The sequence below is a fragment of the Crinia signifera genome, chromosome 4 (assembly GCF_055691185.1).
Source record: "Crinia signifera chromosome 4, ASM5569118v1, whole genome shotgun sequence".
Lineage (NCBI taxonomy): Eukaryota > Metazoa > Chordata > Amphibia > Anura > Myobatrachidae > Crinia > Crinia signifera.
Genome location: NC_139220.1, coordinates 289714581 through 289730689, shown reverse-complemented (window position 1 = coordinate 289730689; position 16109 = coordinate 289714581). Strand labels below are relative to the sequence as shown.

Below are 16109 nucleotides of genomic sequence, written 5' to 3'. Positions count from 1 at the left end.
ATAATAGGTTATTTATTCCATGCAAGAACTATGGGCCTAATTCAGACCTGATCGCTGATCTATAAACTTGCAGATACCTGCGAGTAGATAGTGGTCGCCCAGACAGAAAGAAAACCTGCCTTGTGCAAATCTGCTAACGGATTGTGAAAATATCGCAGATCACCATCCACTGGCAAATCCATACACAATTCTCAAACCATGAAATGGTTTTTCCAGTCTGTGCAAATGTGAGACCAAGGCGAGTACTGACGTCACAGACCATCCCTTAAAGCACCTGCCTTTTTTTGGGACAATCCCTGAAAATGGCAGATGTCCATCCACTGACACTATTTTCTTGTCAGTCAACCTCCGGCCAAATTGTGTGTACGATCCATATGTAATTTTTTAATGCTATTTACCCATGAGAATGTGCGCTATGATCCTTACACATACATAGTCATTCGATAATCGCTCTATCTGCGAATTAGCTGATTATCGATCAACTCTAAGGGCCAGATGAAGCTTCAAAAAAGTGATAAAGTGGAGAGTGATAAACAACCAGCCAATTGGCTGCTACCTTTCATTTTTAAAATCTAGCCTGTAACATGGCAGTTGATTCGCTGGTTGATTATCACTCTCCATATTATCGCTTTTTTAAACTTGATACATCTGGCCCTAAATCAGCACAGCGGCCAATTGACATTACATTTATTGATCATCACACTGTGTTCAATACATATTTTAAATCCCTATCCCTATAATATGCGAAGATGCTGTCCTTTGGGGAAATGTTAAAATAAATAATAATATAAAATAATAATAAAATAATAATGCATTGATTGAAAAAAATGTACAGTGAAATTATATCATCTATATATGTGTTTAGTGTCCGTTTGTGTGTCCCCGAAACACTTTCATCTGTTGGCAGTGAGTGAAACTACATCTCTTTACACATACCCAAACACAGAGGCAATCACAAGGTAGCAGACTACTTTTCGAAGCATTCGCTTCGAGCAGGCTTACAAGTACAGAATATACTCTCAGATATTACAGTGTGAGTTTAAGAAACCCCCCAGCCTTATATAGTTTTGTATGTGCCTGAACAGGACTGGCACCAGGGTCAATACTTTTCTTTTTTAATGCAGTGAATCAATTGATAGATAATTTCTTCACTTTAAAGAGTGTATTGTGTAATGAAAAATCCAACCAATGTATGACTTGCTGTCATGTGTACCAGAAACCGATGGGGAAAAGTGACATCCAAACAGATAACTAATGTTCTGGGAACCACAGAAACTCCCATAGACCTTGTTTACTATAATAATGGGCCCTGTTGTCTCCTGCATGAAAATGTAAAGAAGGCCACCACCCTACAGGGTTTTTTATTTATTTAGTATTTACTGTGAAATCCAGTTGAAAGGACAGTACCACCAATGGTGACCATATATAATAAACAATAAGTGTTGACTAATACGGCACAACAATAAAGTTGCCCCAAACACACTTCTGCTCCACCTATTAGCATATTGTGGCAATTGATATACGGTATTGGTATGTGTGTTTTGCCTTAGCAGAGGTCACATGCCCTCGGGAGTTATGGGACCAATCAGTTCAGCTTGTAACATTAAATATTAAGTTGTGTAGGTTAATAATATAAAGTAGTGAACACTGGAAAGTGGCTTCTGATTTTAATAATAAATACATCGGAGCCAATGCAGTGTAGGGTATAAAATGGGTGTATGGAACACCTTAAAAAAATATAGGCAAAATGAGAACATTGTTACCTACTGTAAACATGCCCATAAACTTATCCGATTGGGGGCGATTTTGCCCAATCCCGACAAATCGGCCCAAATTGGATGTGTCGGATATCCCCTCCACCTGATGCACAGTCATATGCACATCTGATCGGAGTGGGAAGGTTGGATGGGCTGCACATTACATTTTTCGTATCAGACCGTGGCACATCGCGAGTGCTTTTTATTGTTGGGTCCTATCTAGGTGTGCACCAGAGGTGAAGCACCGCTAGCACACACCTAGGTGCAGCGGTGGGGTTCGTGCGGCAGGGTGATGGGCAGCAGATCCATGCGGCTAGGGGGACAGGCAGCAGGGTCAGAGCAGCAGTGGGGAGCTAGTACCTGCATTTGCCAGGCATCGGGGCAGGAAGCGGCTGGTGAATTTGTAAAAATATTTTTAAAATATCTTTTCAAATTAACCAACCACTTCCTGCCCCGCTGCCTGGCAAATGCCGCTATTGGCTCCCAGCTGCAACTCTTACCCCGCTGCTCGGACCCCGTTACCCAGCCCCACCCACCAGCTCCACGGGAGTTTTTACATGCAATAAATCGGATGCGATCTAGCAGGAGAGGCAGTGCGCGTTCCTCTGCGGGCAATAGCGACACATGGCCCAAATCAGATAACTGTATGGACACCTTAAGCCAGGCATGTCCAAACTATGGCCCTCCAGCTGTTGTGAAACCCATCATTCCTTGCCACAGTTTTGCTACTACAGCATGCTAAAACTATTGCAAAGCATGCTGGGATGTGTAGTTTCACAACAGCTGGAGGGCCACAGTTTAGACATGCCTGCCTTAAGCCATAAATATTGATTAAGTGGGAAGAGATAAAGGGCCTGATTCAATCGCTTACCTGTTAACTGTTCACTAGCCTGCATATATTCACTGCAAAAAAAAAAAATGTAATGGTCGCTCATCATCAAAAGATTTTTGCCCCATTTGCAGATAAAAGTAGGTCTAGACCTGGGGTAGCCAACTCCATGTTTTCCAGGTCTCCTCACAGAATCACAAGTGAATTAATTAGCTCCACCTGTGGATCTTTGAAAATGTTTCAGCTAGTAATGAGTGCACCTGTGTAGCAGCTAAGTTGTCTGGAAAATGTGAACTGTTGGTAAAGCTGCGTACCCACGGTAAGAAATAGTGCACAATCTAGCACAATATCTAGCCAGTTTCGAATAGCATGCTAGATAGTGCACTATATCTTACCGTGTGTATGCACTATACGACGTACGATGCGCGCTCCCGCAGGTCGTATGGGAGGGAGCTGATCGGGTGACCATGCAACCCAATTCTGTCTAGAAAGCATAAGATAGTATAGTGTAGTATAGCTGTGACGTCAGATCGTTTGCTATATCTTATGCACATCGTACCTTATTTTAAGCACAAATCTTATGCTTTTTAACAACCAGGACTTTTCTGGGGAATTGTATATGATATCTTACGAAACATAAATCGTACCGTGGGTACGCACCTTAAAACTCTCGAGGACCGTAGTTGGTTACCACTGGTTTAGACTGACTTTTTTCTTGGCCAGAGATGGCCGAATTAGGGTAGCATTGTTTTTAATGGGAAAGCCCATAAAACGCTGGGAGTTCCCCTGCCCGGCCCTTTCCTTTCGCCTCACAGTGCGAACGTCTCGGCGAGCGTGATACTCGCCAAGGGCGTTCGCACATTGGTTTATGGCCAATGTAGAAAACTTTTGCCATCAATGCAGGAATACCAGATGGTTTCCCTACATCGATGGCACAGCGTAACAGAATAGTTGGTACTTGTTTCCTAGAACGGCCACAACGATTTAGATCGTTGTGGTCGTAAGATAAAAAATCGGATCGATCGCATCGCATGCGATTTGGTCGCATACGATGCGACCGATCCGATCTGCCGATTTTTCACCCGATTTTTTTTTTTTTTACACCAGATTTGTTTAAATTGCCCCCCCAAATGTTAATAAGTGTGCTAGACCCCACGATAGACGTGAACCCGAAGCGTGGCGAGCGCAGCGAGCCCGCGAGGGGCGGCGGTGCGCGTCCTCCGACCTTTTCATTCCCCTACTATCCACTAGGGCGTGGAGTGAGAATATAATAGTGTGGCGAGCGCAGCGAGCCACCGAGCCCGAAGCGTGGCGAGCGCAGCGAGCCCCGCGAGGGGACGCGTCTAACTTCACAGGTATACGCGTCCCCTCGCGGGGCTCGCCACACTATTATATTCTCACTCCACGCCCTAGTGGATAGTAGGGAAATGAAAAGGTCGGAGGACGCGCACCGCCGCCCCTCGCGGGCTCGCTGCGCTCGCCACGCTTCGGGTTCACGTCTATCGTGGGGTCATGGCGGGCACATAAAAAATGTGAAATGGGTCATATTGGCCCATTTCACCTTTTTTATCATTTTTCCCTATGTGAGATGGACTTAATCAAGTCCATCTCATCTTGTGCCATTATAATGGCACAAGACCGACCGATTTCAATGTTAAAAGATTTTTTAACATTGAAGTCTATGGAAAAATCGGGTCAATCGGTCGGTCGCATCGCGGCCGATTTTAATTGGTCGCGACCGACCGATTGACCCGATTTCTGTCAATCAAATGGAAAAAATTGTAAAAAATCGGCCACATCGTGAGGATCGTGTCCCTTAATTAAGAGCCACGATCACTCACGATTGTGGCCGTTCTAGGAAACAAGTACCGAATAGTTTCTCCCCCCCCCCCCCCCCAAAAAAAAAAATGAGCTGTGACACAAAGTATAGTTCCACCCTTGACACCCACGAAGCTCCGCCCCTTCTGATAGGCCCATGGTCAAGTTAGCCAAAGAAATTGGATGACCATAGATGGCAAACTACAATGCCATCTATGGTAACCATCGATGACAGGGGCACCGACACTGTCAGCACATTATGTAGCGAAGTGCATAAATCTCCTAACACATAGAAGTATACATTTTTCATACTCCAATTACCCTATAAGTATGTTTGTGTAGACCAGGAGAACACCACATCAGCGCGGGGAAGACATACAAACTCCAGATAAAAGCAGGGCCCAGGGGCAGGAAATGAAATCATGACCGCAACAAGGCGTCAACACACTGCCGTGTTTGGTTTAACTGAGTGACCGTCACCGTACCAATAACATGGCGGACATGCCGCCTTCTCCCCCTTTAAGAGCAGGTCCATTGATTCGCACATATCGCGAGACCGGATAATGCCTCCGAGAACATGGCCGCGTTGCCGACATCTTATTCCTTTGACCTAATATGCTAGCGGCTAGCCTGTTGTCGGCAGACGCTCCGGCTGTGTGGACTATTGTACCCCGCGTATTAGCCAATGAGGCGCCGAGTTAGCAGTAACAAAGGCCGCCATCTTCCGGAATACAGTGTTTGCCACGCCCCATTATTTGTACTGAAGCCGCTACGTGATTGCGTGCCCGAGCATCACGGAGGCTCGGCCTATCAGCACGCGTGGGCGGGGCGTAATGTAGGCCTGGGATAATAATCTAGCCCGAGTAAACCGGAGAGGAGCAGCAGCACACGTGGAGGAGTAACCCCAGCAGAGGTAAGGTGTAGAGGGCCGGGGGGAGTAACCGCAGCAGAGGTAACATATAGAGTGCCGGGAAAGTAGGAGCCGCCGGGATGGCCGGCATTAGGCTCGGGTGAGCTCTATAGCAGTTAGCCGGTGAGAGACGCAGTATAGGGCGGCAGCGGGAAAGGCTGGTTAAGGACGCTGTATGCGTGCCAGCGGTGCAGGAGGCCGGGGTCTAGCTATATGTAGGCTGCCGAGAGTACCAGTGAGGAGACGGGTCGTCTGGTACACAGGCCGGGGCGCTGTAGGCTGTGTTTGCCGGTACCGAGTGCATGGAGAAAACCGTGTATGAGGTCTATAGTGGACCCTGTCTAATGGAGGCCAGGATTTGTGTGATCATAGCTGGGGTGTAAATTCATACAGCTGGAGGGCCGTGTGTGGGTGGGGAGGTGGTAAGCCATTGTCCCGGCAAGGAGGCTAGATGGGGTGCGACGGGCTATGTAACTCCCCATGTACTGGATGTCTTTAAACTCCCACCAGCCCAATGCATGCGCACAGGTATGTCCCCCGAATGCATGTGCAAAAGTATGCTGCCGAATGCATGTGTGGTTCTCTGGGTGTTATTGGGAACTTATGGTATTTCCGGCTCTTTGGTAAGGCACACAATACTTGTATCAGACATAAAAGTCCATGTCTATTATTAGGACACTAGTTTCATGTTCATGGAGGTATTAACCCTGAGTTTTTGAGCTGTTGTGTGTTTGTATAGGTGGTAGGGAACATAGTTTGTAAGCTCCACTGGGGCAGGGACTGATGTGAATGTTCAACTATAATTGCTAAAGCTCTGTGTGCGCTATATAAGAAACGTAATAAATAGAAAAATAAATTGATCAGGTTACTTTAAACCTGCCTGTACAGTACTTCTGGGCACTGTCAGTCACCTGTTTGTGACCAGTTCATGTATTTATTTACAGTTTCTTATATAGCGCAGCAGATTCCGTTGCGCTTTACAATAGTAAGAAATGTATGAGAAGTGTTATATTCAATTTAGATGTGTACACTGGGGATGTTACCTCCCTGTTTTGTTTTTAGTGCTTTTATAGTGTGTGTATAGCTGCATGTTCATGAGGCTGTCCTGTAACGCCCGTCTATTTTCAGGGTGACTGCTAAACTCAGCCAAGTGTCATACATACATACATACATACGTACAGCACGTTGGTGTTTTTATAGCAGCCATATATATATATCATAGGTGGAAAGAAACAATATAGAGTTGAGGTTGTTTTTAGTGCTGGGGTAAAGGTGGACCCCCATTCATCAGTTGTTCAGACTACCTGTGTTCTGGACTTGTCATGTCCTGACATTGTATGTACAGTTTGGGAATGCCAAATGTTGATTTAACATTGCTTAGATGTTAGAATTAAGATTAAAGTTTAATGGCTTGCTTCATGACTCACCCAACCGATATTGCAAGTTTTTTTTATTTTTTTATATAGTTTATTTTAATTACCATAATCTGAGCCAAATGTTTGTTTATGCCCTGAACTCACGGTATATCCTATTTTTAGACATGTAAAGAAATATCTATTTACCTATTGATCTTGCTAATGCAATAATGTATCAATACAACATAAGGAATGCAAATAACAATGTCGTGGTTTTTTTTGTTTTTTTTCAGACATCATGACAGAGCAGGATGTGGAAAATGAGTTGTTAGACTATGAGGAAGATGATGAACCCCAGGCAGCAAATGAGACCCCAGTACCAGCGGGCAGAAAAGAAGTTAAAGGGTCTTATGTATCCATACACAGCTCTGGTTTCAGGGACTTTTTATTAAAGCCTGAACTCCTCCGAGCCATTGTGGACTGTGGCTTTGAACATCCCTCTGAAGGTAAGTGTTCTCAGTCTTTTCCCAGTATCATATCTTAATGTTCTGCTTGTCCGCTTAGAATTTGTATCTAAAGCCACCCCTTTCTGTTATCCTCTGATACAGTGGTTACCACACGATGGTTCCCCACGTCAATGATCCAGGTTTTAAGTGTATCCATGGCTCAGCACAAATGGCTAAATCAAACTGAGGTACTAATTAAGACACCTGTGGCCATATATGGATATACTTCAAACTTGGATAGTTGGGATTCCTTGAGGACCACATTTGGGATCTTCTGCTTTAATAGTTTTTTTGGTTTCGGACAAAAAATCCTTGTGTTCACCACTCTTCACTCTATCTTTCAGTTCAACATGAATGTATCCCTCAGGCTATTCTGGGCATGGACATCTTGTGCCAGGCCAAATCGGGTATGGGGAAGACTGCTGTCTTTGTCCTGGCCACTCTTCAGCAGATTGAGGTGGTAGAGGGACAAGTCTCAGTTCTCGTTATGTGCCACACTCGGGAGTTGGCCTTCCAGATCAGCAAGGAGTATGAAAGATTCTCCAAGTATATGCCAACCGTTAAGGTAAGGCCTGGACCGCATTGCTGAAAGCAAAGTGCACACTTTCTGCATTTTTCCTTTGCGTTGAATCATGGCATGAAACTTTAATTATTGTTTGACTTTGTGCTGATTGGCCTTATCTTCTCACCTCACAGGTTGCTGTATTTTTTGGTGGTCTTTCTATTAAGAAGGATGAGGATACAATACACAGGAGTTGTCCTCATATTGTGGTGGGAACTCCAGGGCGTACCTTGGCACTTGTCAGACAAAAAACACTAAGTTTGAAAAACGTTAAACACTTTGTCCTGGATGAGTGTGACAAGATGCTGGAGCAGCTGGGTAAGGATTTGTATTGCATGGAAGCTGTGGTAAAGTTCAGTAGATGTAGTAATTAAGGATTCTGGGTACTTATGTATTATCTGGGCTCCCATGTTAAATGCACCCTATTTTTTCATACCCCTACTATCCAACTACGCATGGAGTTGATTTTATATAGTGTGGCGAGCCACCGTGCCCGAAGCGTGGCGAGCGGACGCGGTCTCATAAGAAAAAGAGGAGCCCAGATATTACATAAGTACCGGATTCTGGGCTATTATTTTATTTATAAGGCGCCTCAAGTGTTTTGCAGCGCCATACAAAGGAACAGTACAGGGAGACAAAACTTAGCATTACATTGAATTAATTAAAAAAATAGAGTACAGGTAAGAGTGCCACAGTGTAATACACATTACAGCTTAAATATAAGTAGTGAGGGCTCGATCAATGTATTACTAGGGGCTTATGTCCAATGATGGAGAGGAGTATGTGGATAAAGATGGTCACTGACTGAGTATGGGAGAGCTGTGAGTGAAATGTGAAGGGAAGAGGGCCATGCTCTGAGGAATTTAGAATCTAGTAGGAATGGGAGACAGACAGATTACTTGAGGTGCAAGCAAAAGGGAGGTGACTTGATAGCAGGATGTAAGCAGGCAGGGGGTCGGAGAACCAACCTCAGGACTAGTTTATGCAATGGGCGTGTGTGATTCTTAGTTGGCCACTGAACAGACTGTTAATACAACTATATGCACATTTGGAAGTGTACATGTTTGCAATAGCACAGTTCACACGTGAAAGCATCCACCATTTTTCTCATCAGCACTTGCTCCTACCCCATGTGGGTACAGGAGAGTTTTAGGAATTTGGCATCCTTATTGCCTAGTAAGTAACTCTACCAACATGGCCACAAGAGATGAATTTGTTGGCGCTGAACTTTGTGTGCCTCTGAACTTCTTTTTCTCGTGGTATCAGAAAACAAAATTAAAATTTATAATAAAATTAGTGGTGTGACTGGTTCCTCCTGTCACACCTCAATTTTTATTATAAATATTGTATTTACATATCTTATTGTTTCATTTTCCGATACCGCGAGAAAGTTCGGAGGCAAACAAAGTTAAGCGCCAACAGATTCATCTTTTGCTTGGAAATATCGTCAAGTGAGGATTGTGGCATGGTCCTCCATTTGGATCTGTGGCTGCAGGGACTGGGCTGCGCCTTGGGACATTTCTATACTTGTTTAGACTATACTCTGTTTTGTTTCTTGTCAGATATGCGCAGAGACGTGCAGGAGATATTCCGTCTCACCCCTCACGAGAAGCAGTGCATGATGTTCAGTGCCACTCTCAGCAAGGAAATTCGGCCTGTCTGCAGGAAATTCATGCAGGATGTAAGTTCTGGAAGCACTTTAACCTGTGACTGGCAGACCTCTATTGTTTCTGTACTGTTATAACTGGCAGTGTTTTATTTCCTCAGCCTATGGAGGTCTTCGTGGATGACGAAACAAAACTGACACTTCACGGCTTGCAGCAATATTATGTCAAGTTGAAAGACAGTGAGAAGAACCGCAAACTGTTTGACTTGTTAGATGTGCTAGAGTTCAATCAGGTTAGTCTAAAGATCTGCTGACATCATTATGATCTATATGCTTATGTGCCCTCTAAACCTTAACTGCTACCTTCTCATTCAGGTGGTGATCTTTGTCAAGTCTGTGCAGAGGTGTGTGGCACTGGCCCAGCTTCTGGTAGAGCAGAACTTCCCAGCTATCGCTATCCATAGGGGCATGATGCAAGAGGAGAGGTGAGGTTCCTCTGTGTGATACAGAGAACAGGAGCATGCATGTTTTAGAATAAAATCATTTGTTAGCGTTGTACGCTAATGGGCCCTTCACTTGGGGAGATTTCTGCTTAACCTCTAAGCGATTTAACTAAATCGCTTAGTGTGTATGCCCTATAGCGATGGCAATACTAGTTTGTAGTGCTGTACTAGATCATTCAAGCATGTAGTATATATCTCTTCAGATGCCTTAGCAAGAAACTGCAAATTGCCTGTTTTGTTTAAGAAGTGATATAAATCGCTCACTCCTGTAATATCGGGTATGGGCCATAGGGTCAACTTGCCATTAGGTCGACATGGTTTTCTATTCCGAATGTTCACATGGACTCGCTACTCTGGGCAAACTGCCTTAATCTCCCACCACACCCTAGTGTATGGTAGGGAATGAAATGCCACCTGTTCGCTGAAAAAAAAAAAAGTCAAAGACCCCATGTCGAGCTAATGCTTGTGTGGATCTAATGACATGACCACCAAATACCGTAATATCCACCCATTATAATATATAATCAGCATAGAGGTGTGCTGTATCAGCAATACCAATTCTTTAAAAGGTAACTCTTAAATTCAATAACTGGTAAAAACAAATGGACATTTATTAGATATTTTCCAATAAGTGTAGTCATCAGTGAGACAATGGCTCTCTGAGTACCTGTGCTACACAGCGTTTTCCCACTTGAGAAGTTGTATTGGTGACAGAAGCTATTTATAGCCTACCACAGTCTTGCTGAAGTTTTATGATTATTTTTATCATTTGTAAAATAGGTGGCCCAAAAACTACCTTCATTACTGCACTTAAAACTGCATCACCACATATTTTGCACTAAAGGACATACCATCTCCACTCCTACTAGAGGATCTATTGCCACTAGAGATTTATTCATTGCCCCTGATGAAGTCCTGAAGGACAAAACGCGTCGGGCTGCGGATTGATCTTTTATATGACACCTTTTGAAAATGCTGTTGAATTTACACTGATTGGAAAATATCTAATAAATGTCCATTTGTTTTGACCAATTAATGAATTTAAGAGTTACCTTTTAAAGAATTGGTATTGGTGATACAGCAAGCACCTATTCTGTTTCTCCATTTCTTTTTCTGTGCCTGCCTTTTTAACAGCAAGGTTCTATAGGGGTGCTGCTTTTCTTTAAGCGCATTATTAGGGATACAATATTGCTTCTATCTATCCCATACTAAATTGCTCAGCACAAATCTCTTGTGCTAATATCATCATATTGTAAAATATACACAATGGTAAATCTCCCACACTAAACTGCTCAGAACACATCTCTTGCTCAAATATTTGTATGTGCCATTAGGCATGCACAGCTAGTCCGGGCGGTGGGCTTAAGTGTGTGCAATAGGTTATGCTGATTTCTGGGTGCTCAATGCACTGGGGATCAATCCAGAACATATTACATACATCATAACATATGTATGTATTTATTATCCTTTATATGGTTGAAGTCACGGTACTCTGCAGCTGTTCCCTTTTGGTGCAACTTCTCTGCGGATTATTATAGTCTAAGCTTGTTTCTGCAAAATATTTTAATATGTAAAAATATAACCTTTGTGGTGCTGTAAAGGTCAACATGTCTGCACTGCTTGCTTCAGCATGTGTTTACATCCTGTGCCTGCTGAGATGTGTAGTGCACCGTGGAAAAATGATTGTGTTTTACGCGAACTGCATATGTTTGTGGAAACTTGCATCGACCACTATTTGATGTATTTTGACTATCGCTCATTGGGCACATTTTTTTTTTTTTTTTTTTTTGCAGGCTGTCCCGATACCAACAGTTCAAAGATTTCCAGAGAAGGATTCTGGTGGCCACAAATCTCTTTGGGCGAGGGATGGATATTGAGAGGGTTAATATTGTCTTCAACTATGACATGCCTGAGGACTCTGATACCTACTTGCACAGGGTAAGGTCCCTAACTCTACAGATGGAATAATACTAAGAAACCTGGTACTTGGAATGCTTAACATGATTTTTATGTTAAACTTGGCCAAAATTATATTTTGGTGACCGTTATTGGCAGATTAACAATGAGGCGAATGGAGCTGTAGCTCCAGGCCTTGACTTAAAAATAGGCCTACCCTCATGAGTGCATGCTGATCACCAGATAGACACCACACAGCCCCCTACACTAGAACAACTTGTCCTAAAAACGAGTCAGACCGGTGTGCCTTTGAGCTCCCCAGAAGGCTCGCTCACAATTTGGCGCAATTACATACAATAAATTGCATTTAAGAAACAGCGAGCGGTCAGGGGTGGACAGCGGCGTCTGAGCAGCAGCTGTTAGGTGGTAGCGGCATTTGCGGGGCACGAAGCATTGCTGAATTTTTTTTATTTTTTAAAATATGCATTTTGAAAAGACTGGCCGGCCTTTGAAAAGCCAATCAGCTGCCTCCCATATGATTGTCCGGGACTATCTTCTCAGCTATCCAGTGTCCAATCTTTTCAAAATATATATAATTTTTAATTAGGCAAAAGTCGCTAGCACCTCCAAGCCAACACTGGGACTCGCTGCTGCACATAGGCTTCACCGCTGGCACACACCTAGGGTCAGACTCAACACATTGTGGTTGCTAAAGCTCCCGCCATGTGTTGCTCATGGCTCTGGTCCAAGATTGAACATGCAGCAGGTTTAATCTGTAGGGTCCAACGCGATGCGCATGGGGCCGCACATCGGGTCGGAGGGGATGTAAAACACAAGCGATTTGGGCCGATTTCTCGGGCCAGTCTGTCGGAATGAGGTGAAATCAGCCCAAATTAGGATGTGTATGGGCACATTTATGCAATTTGTTCTTTCATATATTTATACATTGGGGCTTATAGTATATGGGTTGTACATGATATTGGTGTCACCTTTTTATCTCATAATAGGCCCTTGAACATTTCCAGCTCAAGGCCCTTTATCTGGCTCTGGTTATTGGATCCTCCTAGCTGGCTGTTTTTAATAACCCTCCTTAACTGTCTGTTCAGGTGGCTCGTGCTGGTCGATTTGGCACAAAGGGTCTTGCTGTGACTTTTGTATCAGATGAAGAAGATGCCAAAATCCTAAATGATGTCCAAGACAGATTTGAAGTCAATGTGGGCGAGCTGCCTGAGGAGATAGATATATCCACCTACAGTGAGTACATAATTGTTACGGTCATCCCTAGCCCTGTATTTGTGTCTTATTCATGGTCCCTGTTAAGTGTAGCTGTTTGTGTAATACATGTGTAAGCTATGGTCCTGCGTTTGGTGATGTCAGACAGAGGCGGTCTTTGTGCAGAGGAAACTCTCCTGACGCCATGCTGTGCAGATGTTGTCTGTTTTGGTGTCTGTGTCCATACCTGCGCATGTGAACCCACAATTAGTGTGCTGCATGGCTCGTTTGGTCGCTACGCTTTGGGTCAGGCGTCTCACTCCACTATGTTGGCGTGCTTTACTGTTCAAAACCGCAGTCTACGTTGATGGTAAAAGTCCAAAGATATGTCGACTTTGTTTATGTTGTCCATATGGTGTCGACCAAGACACTGATTATCGGCTAGATCCCTGTTCTTGATATATTTAAACAATCCTCAGTTTCATCAAGGCTAACACTAAACACCTGTGAATGCATTGTTTTTCCTTGTATATCATACTCTAGATTTATTGCCCTAGGACAGTGGTTCCCAAACTTTTTTGAATCACGGCGCCCTAGAGCATCAACATTTTTTCAAGGCACCCCTAGGTGCTTCTCATGGAGAAAGTCAGAAAAAAAAATATTAAATTAAGTGCATTGTGTTCGTTATCTGGTGAGGGACAGGATTTGCTTCTGTTTGTCCACATATATTATGATTGGCAGCCACCAGCACTGGTTTTGCCTGGTACATTGACCATAAATAATATGAATTGATCTTGTCCACCAACCCAAGGTACCCCTGCCCCCATCTGAGATCTGTATATGCAGAAACGGGTTGACCCGTTCACACTGCCGAAAAACCCGTGTTTAAAGGCAAATTCCCGGGTAGAACTTCTTCACCCGGGAATTTGCCTTGCAGTGAGAACGGGGGTCCAGTGCATCAGTCCCTGGCATTTTAATGCCGAGTAAAAGCTGTGTCTTCCTCACTCGCAGTGAGAACACGGCATTAGCTGTGAAGTTTTTAGCAACTTGCACATTTGTGCTCTTCTCCCATGGGGGCACCAAGAAAATTTCTAGATTTTCTTCCCATAATATGCCATTATGTGCACAGAGGAACGTGGTGCTTATTTGAGTGTTCTCCTATGCAGCTTGTATGTAAAGTATATAGACAAGCGTCGGACCTGTTTTTGCTTCACCATGCTCCTTTTCTAGGCTTAATCTACATACTACAATGTCCACTTTGACCTCCCCATAATGTAAGCATCGCCTCCTTGCACACAGGGGAAGCAGACACTTATCAGTTGTGGCTGATTTCTATCTATTAGTAACGAGTGATATTACTGGTTCTTGGTGAACTTAATCTATTGCGGCATTTTCTTTTTGAAAATAGAAATACCCCCAACACCTACACATAGAAGCCTGGTGTCTCTTATTACTTGTGTTCACTTATACCCCTTTTACACCAAACTAGCGGATAATAACCAGTATTTGGAACACTGTTCCAATCCGGGTCGATCCAGGATTTTTCCCGTTTACACTGCGCTGCCGATCTTCATTGTAAACGGAGGCGACTGCCACAGCCAGGACCGCTACGCTGGTCCGTGAGGTGAATGGATTCCGCACACAGGCATCCATACACCTCCTTCCTGCCTTTGCTGCTGTCTGCACCCCCCTCCCAACCTCCATACTGACCGTAGGATGCTGTGGTCAGGAGTTTGGACTCCTCCGTGATGACCAGTTTACACTGCCCCTCACCCGGGTGCTCCCCGTGTTCTACCCTGGTCAGGACCAGGGTAGGATTCATGGAGGAAATGGACCCATGTGTTTTTTTTTTATTTATTTATTTTCAGCTACCCCTTTTACACCAATCCTGGCCCGGGTTCACGAGGCAAAAACCTGGGTGTGAAAGGGGTATTATTTAAAATTGATTTCTGTATTATGAGTTGGGTGTAAAAGCACAATTCTCTGTAGAAAAGCAGACCGTTTATCCATTTATTAGCATGATATACAAATTGTTACCTTTTTTTAGTTTTAATATAAAAACTTGTACCTTTTTTTTCTTTTGTGCATAAGCGCTTCATTTATATATGAATCTATTTACATATAGAACAGTGAAATAACTCCCCCCTCTCTTCCACAGTTGAACAGAGCCGATAACAGGCCGTCCTCTGCTGTCTTCTCCCCTGCCGATGTTCTTGGTTCCTCTATGCTCCTTGTCTGGCCACAACCCTAGCGTGGGGTGAATCCATGATGTGTTGATTTTACAAGATCCAGGGATTTTTTTTGTTTTTTTTTAATTAATAACTTTGGGGTTTTTGTGTAAAGGGAACGGAATTAAAACTTTTTTATGGTTTAAGTCTTGTGTGTCGCTGTAATCTTTCCTGAACACCAGTGAATGTAAATCCGAGACCCATCTGACACTAGGATTCCTCGTGTATTGGGCTGAATGGCGAAAGCAGTGTCTGCTGCAGGAATAATGTGTAATACTCTGTAGTCCAAGCATAAGAGCTTTGGTTCCCAATCCTGGTTTAAGAGCAGTGGGCAAATGCAGTGCAAACAATTGCTAGATCGGTCACTTCAGGCCACATTCAGGCTTGTATCTAGGTTGCCAGGTATGCTGGATTCATCATAAACCAGACTCTTTGCTTGTTGTCTTACCCTGTGAGAAGATCACACGAGAATTTACTTTTTAAGCATGTTCAAGAATACATATTGGCACATTCTGGTCAATGGCAGTGATTTGGTTCTTGAAGTGCTTCCACAGCTGAAGCAATTTAGCACGTGAGTAGGAGACGCCACTGACCTCTTTCCTATATTGAATTCCCTGTTCCCCGCAGGTTGGGGCACTTTCTGGATCTGTCCTGGCTATTCATCTGTGTCACACAGTTCTCAAACTTGTCATTTACTTTCCAACTAGCGCAGAGGGCCACAGGGGCAAGTGACATTACACTGACCATTGTCAAGGTCCATTATTTCTTTCCTAATGTATTCCCTCTTACTAATCCTGCCAGTAGAACTGGAAACATCAATTGGATTTTTATTTTTACAAATGGTCCCTTTACCCATGTGCTCGAGTCATATTGTAGCTAGTTTGCAAAATAAACTATGGCGTGGAGCATCAGGTTAGATACACCATG

General features: G+C 43.7%; 3 protein-coding genes across 7 annotated transcripts in view; 1 reads left to right on the top strand and 2 right to left on the bottom strand.

Moving 5' to 3' along the window:
• LOC146075597 (serine/threonine-protein kinase N1-like) overlaps positions 1–5008 on the bottom strand; it is a 91251-nt gene extending 86243 nt beyond the window's left edge. For 2 of the 5 annotated variants that reach the window (XM_083184980.1, XM_083184983.1), the window contains exon 1: positions 4726–5006. The gene's annotated coding sequence lies outside the window, so the exon portion shown is untranslated. Of the gene's footprint in view, positions 1–2628; positions 2661–4725 lie in introns of all 5 variants that reach the window. The other 3 variants (XM_083184981.1, XR_014473600.1, XM_083184984.1) reach the window with 3 other exon arrangements.
• Positions 5009–5158: 150 nt separating this feature from the next.
• On the top strand, positions 5159–15328 carry LOC146075600 (ATP-dependent RNA helicase DDX39A). The gene is made up of 10 exons (XM_083184986.1): positions 5159–5317; positions 6963–7175; positions 7520–7740; positions 7872–8055; positions 9300–9418; positions 9505–9636; positions 9719–9828; positions 11640–11784; positions 12849–12996; positions 15113–15328. The coding sequence occupies exons 2-10, from the start codon at positions 6968–6970 to the stop codon at positions 15127–15129; spliced, it is 1284 nt and encodes a 427-aa protein (XP_083041112.1). The 5' UTR covers positions 5159–5317; positions 6963–6967; the 3' UTR covers positions 15130–15328.
• The window catches only part of LOC146075598 (adhesion G protein-coupled receptor E5-like), a 77430-nt gene continuing 76271 nt past the window's right edge, over positions 14951–16109 (bottom strand). Inside the window, exon 19 of the mRNA XM_083184985.1 lies at positions 14951–15631. Within this exon, the coding sequence (XP_083041111.1) occupies positions 15599–15631 (33 nt within the window). The 3' untranslated portion in view covers positions 14951–15598. The remainder of the gene's footprint in view (positions 15632–16109) is intronic.